Source organism: Carlito syrichta, unplaced genomic scaffold (genome assembly GCF_000164805.1).
Source record: "Carlito syrichta isolate Samal-C Ts95f unplaced genomic scaffold, Tarsius_syrichta-2.0.1 Scaffold315826, whole genome shotgun sequence".
Classification (NCBI taxonomy): Eukaryota; Metazoa; Chordata; class Mammalia; order Primates; family Tarsiidae; genus Carlito; species Carlito syrichta.
The window spans coordinates 294,432-300,321 of NW_007259922.1; the positions used below are offsets into that span (position 1 = coordinate 294,432).

The following is a 5,890-nucleotide window of genomic DNA, read 5'->3' on the forward strand; positions in this document are numbered from 1 at the left end:
AGCCGGAATTACAGGCGTGCACTACCACGCCCGGCTGATTTTTGATTTATTGTAGAGATGAGGTCTCACCAAGTTGCCCAGGCAGGTCTCAAACCCGTGGGCTCAGGCAATCCACTCACCTTGGCCTCCCAAAGCACGGGATTACAGGCTGAGCCACCGAGCCCAGACCCTTATTTGATGATTTGGGTGTAGAATTCTGGGTCACTCTCTGTGTTGCTGAAGAGAAGTCCAGAACCATCCTGATTACTGATCCTTCATTTGACATTCCTCCCCCATCCCCTGACTTTGAGAGATTTCAGGATCTTTTCTTGATCTCTGGGATTCTAGAAATTTAACAATGATGTGCATCCGTGCAGGTCTTTTTCATTCATTGTGACGGGCATTTCCTGGATCCCTTTAGTCAGGACACTCACGTTCTTCATGTCTGGAAAACCTTCATGAATTACTCACTCATAATTGCCTGCCCTCTGTATTTTCTTTTCTTTCTGGAATTCACGTTAGTTGGGAAACCTTCACTGATCCTGTGATCGATTGATTTTTTTCTCTACCATTGTTGAGCTCTTTTTGTCTTTTTGTTCTGGTTCCTGGAAGCTTTTCTTCCGTTTATCATTTGGCTTCTCTATTGAATTTTAATAATTTTGCAATGCATTTTAGTTCCCAGGAGTTCTTTTTTGTTTTGTTCATGTTTATTTACATACAGTAAATATGTTTTCATACAGTAAAATTTACTCTTTTTAGTGCACAGTTGTGGAAATTTGGGAAGTGCTGGGATTATAGGCGGGAGCCACCACACCCGGCCTCTTGTGGCTTTCATTTACATTTCTTTTGTGATTAAGGATGTTGAGCATCTTTTCTCTGTGCTTATCTATTTTCTCTGCGTGTATCTTTGGTGAAGTAGCTGCTCAAATTTTTGGCCCATTTTTTTGTACTGGGTGGTGGTTTTTTGTTTTTCAAATATTTTCTGAGTCTGTGGCTTGTCTTTCATTCCCTTAACAATGTCTTTTGAAGAACAGATGGTTTTAATTTTGATGAAGTCCAGTTTATCTATTTGCTCTTTCATGGATTGTACTCTCATATCTAATAAATCTTTGCCTAACTCAAAGCCACAAGGATTTTCTCCTAAGAGCTAAGAGCTCTTTCTTGTTTTCTGAACCTTACATTTTTGAAAAATGGATCTTCTTTTATCATGGAGATGATACCTTCTCTCTGGTCAGAGGATATGAGTATGACAGGGGGTTTCCCTTTTTTTCTCGTTTTCCTCTGTTGTCTCTACCATCTGTACCATCTCTTCCTTCCAGATTGCTTATCTCTGCACCCCCCCCCTTAAACATTTTGGTCTTTTCTATGAGGCTGTCTTCGAGTGGCCGATGACCCTTGCCTGCCAGCATGGTGTGAAGAGGGGGCAAAAGAGCAGAGTGGGAGTTCTGGGCAGGATTGCTGCCTAGTGGCCTTAGGGCCTGGCACTTGGGGAGGTCCCCAGGGTGGAATCCTTAATCCTGGCTGCCAGCGTTCTGGGAGCCAAGTGGTGAGAAGGACAGACTTTCGCTCAGGCATCCACAGGCAGCAAGGTGCCTCACACCTGTCCCAGTTGGGCAGAGCCCCGCGGGTCCCTTCAAAGAAAATGTCTAAGGGTACTGAGAAAAACCAATGTCCTGTCCTGCAGTCTTCCTACACAGATCCTGCCTGTTAGCAGTTCAAGAAAGACTACTGTACTCCAAGCAGTGTAATATGGCACGTAGTAAATCTCCTCCTTCCTCTGGTCCCTAGAACTGCCCTTCCTCCCAGCTCTCTCCTCCACTTTCCCTCCATGGAGGCAATCGCAGTTCCTTGTTTGTTTGTTTGTTTTTTGAGTTGGAGTCTCACTCTGTCACCCAGACTGGAGTGCAGTGGCCGCTCCCAGCCACCGCAGCCTCAACCTGCTGGGCTCTGGCAATCCTTCCGCCTCAGCCTTCCAAGAAGCCAGAATTACAGGCGCGCGCTACCACGCCCGGCTGATTTTTTTATTTATTGTAGAGATGAGGTCTCGCCAAGTTGCCCAGGTGGGTCTCGAACCTGCGGGCTCAGGCAATCCACTCACCTCAGCCTCCCAAAGTGCTGGGATTACAGGCTGAGCCAGCAGTTCCTTGTTTGTATCCTCCAGACATCATCTCTGCATACAGCTTGTTTCCTCCACAAACACTGTATCCACTCTTCTGCACCTTGTGGTGTTAATTTATCTATTTAAGGGATTATTATTATTATTTTGAGACAGAATCTCACTCTGTTGCCCAGGCTGGAGTGCAGTGGCATGATCATAGCTCACTGCAGCCTCGAACTCCTGCCTGAGCTTAGGCATTTTTCCCTCCTCAACCTCCTGAGTGGCTGGGACTATAGGCACACACCACCATTCCCAGGTAATTTATTTTGTATTTTTGTATGTGTGTGAGTTGGAGTCTGACTCTGTCGCCCAGGCTGGAATGCAATGGCACGCTCACGGCCACCGCAGCCTCGACCTGCTGGGCTCAGGCGATCCTCCCATCTCAGCCTTCCAAGTAGCAAGAACTATAGGCACACTACCATGCCCGGCTAATTGATTGATCATAGAGATGAGGTCTCACCAAGTTGTCCAGGCTGGTTTCAAACTTGGGAGCTCAGGCAGTCCTCTCACTCGGCCTCCCAAAGTGCTGGGATTATAGGTGTGAGCCACTGTGCCCGGCCATATTTTGTATTTATTTATTTTTTGGAGTTGGAGTCTCACTCTATTGCCCAGACTGGAGTGCAGTGGCACGTTCCCAGCCACCGCAGCCTAAATCTGCTAGGCTCTAGCGATCCTTCCACCTCAGCCTTCCAAGTAGCCTGAACTACAGGCGTGCACTACCATGCCTGGCTAATTTTTTTGATTTCTTGTAGCAGTGAGGTCTAGCCAAGTTGCCTGGGTGGGTCTCGAACCCACAGGCTCAGGCAATCCACTCGCCTTGGCCTCCCAAAGTGCTGGGATTACAGGCTGAGCCACTGAGCCTGGCCAATATTTTATATTCTTTGAGAGACAGAGTCTCTCTATGTTGCCCAGGCTGTCTCAAACTCCTGACCTCAGATGATCCTCCCATCTCAACACTTCCTCAAAGTGTTGGGATTACAGGCATGAGCCACTGTGACCTGTCATTTGGGGGATTATTCCGTATCAGTCATATAGATTGCACCATCCTGTTTTAACAACTGTGCTGTTTTTGTGTTCCGTAATTCATATGACCATCCCCCATAGGTGGATATCGCATCTTTTGCTGTTTCACAGGATGCTACAGCAACTCTTTTGACACATACTTCTGTGCTTCTGTGCATATATGTGAATAGGATGTTGTGTAAATTTGTAGAAGGGGTATTGCTAGAAACTCTACCCTTTAAAGTTTTGTCCAGCATTTTCCTTGACTGTCCCCTCGGCAGAAGCATGCTCTCCATAGCTGGTTATTTTATTTTTATTTTTGAGTTGGAATCTCACTCTGTTGCCCAGACTGGAGTGCAGTGGCACACTCACGGCCACTGCAGCCTCGACCTGCTGGGCTCAGGTGATCCTTCCACTTCACCCTTGGAAATGTAGCTGGAACTACCGGCATGTGCCACCACGCCCAGCTAATTTTTTGATTTATTGTAGAGACGAGGCTTCGCCAAGTTGCTCAGGCTAGTCTCGAGCCCGTGGGCTCAGGCAATCCTCTCGCCTCCCAAAGTGTTGGGATGACAGGCGTGAACCACCACGTCCAACTGGTAGCTGGTTTTTAGATGAGGAGAAATAGATATGATGGACTGTGTTCTGGGGCTGAAACACTCACCAAGCTCACTCAAGTTCACGTGTGCATGTCCAGGTCTATAAAACCCTGCGGGATGCCGTGGTGACCATGTACCGGACTGAGGGCCCCTTCGTTTTCTACAAGGGCTTGGCTCCCACCTTAGTCGCCATCTTCCCCTACGCCGGGCTCCAGTTCTCTTGTTACAGCTCCTTGAAGCACATGTATGAGTGGGCCATGCCAGCTGAAGGAAAGAAAAACGGTGAGACAGCCCTCACACAAAAGGGAACCCTCCCACGTCCCAATACCTCTTTCTGAATCATGAAGGAAATAACGTTTTCCTGTCTAAGCTAAGACGCCACTGTGCTCTGTACCTAGTTCTGTCATGTGGCTAACAAAACAAACAACTGCAAAACTTAGAGGCAACTTTATTTCTTCCAGCTCTTGCCACACCCATCACTGGCATCACTGAAATGTTCTTCCAGCAGTGGGTCATGGTTTTCATTTTTGTCAGAAGTCCAAGTTGCAAGCTGACTGTTTTTTGGTTGTGGGTTTTTGGTTGGTTTTGGGGGAAGGCTAGGGAGGGGTGGGGCATCCTGTCTCCCTCCAGCCCTGAACTGAGTCACTTGTAGAGCTGCAGCTGGGGATTGCTCGTAAGGGCTCACACCCTGCTGCTACCAGCCCAGCCAGTCCGTAGCCTGGAAGCCTGTGACCATTCTTGCCAGAAGTGGCTGTGCCTGGCTTTCTTGCTTCTAAGTGGAAGTCCCCTCTGAGATCAAAGGCCTGTGGGCTTGGTTTGTGGTGGGGGATTACCCTGACGACCTTTCAGTGTCCGCTACAGATGGCATTTCTCTTCTCTTTCCCCTCAACCCTCCTCCTCTGGCTCAGGGAACCTCAAAAACCTGCTTTGTGGCAGTGGAGCTGGAGTCATCAGCAAGACCTTGACATATCCCTTGGACCTCTTCAAGAAGCGGCTGCAGGTTGGCGGGTTCGAGCATGCCCGAGCTACCTTTGGCCAGGTGAGCCGTCCTCATACAGATGCACTGACCCTTACCGTCACTGGGCACACAAAGGAGCCAGCAGTTGGCTCCTGCTCATTGGCCCCCCACAGCCTCCTCACTCCCATCCTGTCCCTGGGGATCCCTGAGCACAAGTGAAAGCTGCAGGCAAGCTCCATGCGTCTCAGGCACTGTGGAAGGGCCTAGACCACAGATTTAGTGTCTGCACTTAACTGGTGTCCAGTACAGTTTGAGCATAGAATAGACTCACATAAGAAAGGTCCCCAAATATTAAAGAACACAGAGAGGAGTATTGCTTTAGATGTTTCTGGAAAGGGGTGAATTGATTTTTTTTTGAATTGGAGAACTTGAGTCCTACTCTGTTGCCCAGGCTGGAGTGCAGTGGTGTGCTCATGGCCACCCCAGCATCAACCTGCTGGGCTCCAGCGATCCCTCCTGCGCTACCACACCTGGCTTTTTTATTTTATTTTATTTTATTTTATTTTTTTGAGTTGGAGTCTCACTCTGTCACCCAGACTGGAGTGCAGTGGCATGCTCCTGGCCACTGCAGCCTCAACCTGCTGGGCTCTGGCAATCCTTCCGCCTCAGCCTTCCAAGTAGCTGGAACTACAGGCGCATGCTACCATGCCCGGCTATTTTTTTTTTTGATTTATTGTAGAGATGAGGTCTCGCCAAGTTGCCCAGGCGGGACTCGAACCCGCGGGCTCAGGCAATCCACTCAGGAGGTCTTGTGTCTAACAGAGACTAGTGTAATCCAGTTGCCAGAGGTGGGGGGGCACGTGGGAGGAGCAATGGAAGGTCAGGTCAGGGAGGAAAGTTGAGGCCAAATGGCAGAATGCCTTGAAGTCTGGGCCTTGGAGCTTGGCCTTGATTCCTTCTGATGTTGTTGTCCTTGGGAGTTAGTAGTGCTTTTGGAGGGGAGCCAGGCCTGAGGAGGGCTGTGCCTTGGGGACAATGGTCTGGCTGCAACGTGTGATGTCAGCTAGAGAAGGTGAGAATGGAGGCCAGGATGCCAGGCTGGAAGGGTGGCACTGGCCAGTCTGAGATCTACAGAGGATCAGATTCAGATTTCTGCCTCTGGCAATTTTTTTTTTTTTTTTTTTTTTTGCGTAG

General features: G+C 48.8%; 1 protein-coding gene across 1 annotated transcript in view; it reads left to right on the forward strand.

Moving 5' to 3' along the window:
- The window catches only part of SLC25A19 (solute carrier family 25 member 19), a 20,607-nt gene that overhangs the window by 12,986 nt on the left and 1,731 nt on the right, over positions 1-5,890 (forward strand). Inside the window, exons 5-6 of the mRNA XM_008073321.1 lie at positions 3,837-4,020; positions 4,647-4,777. Coding sequence (XP_008071512.1) covers positions 3,837-4,020; positions 4,647-4,777 — 315 coding nt within the window. The remainder of the gene's footprint in view (positions 1-3,836; positions 4,021-4,646; positions 4,778-5,890) is intronic.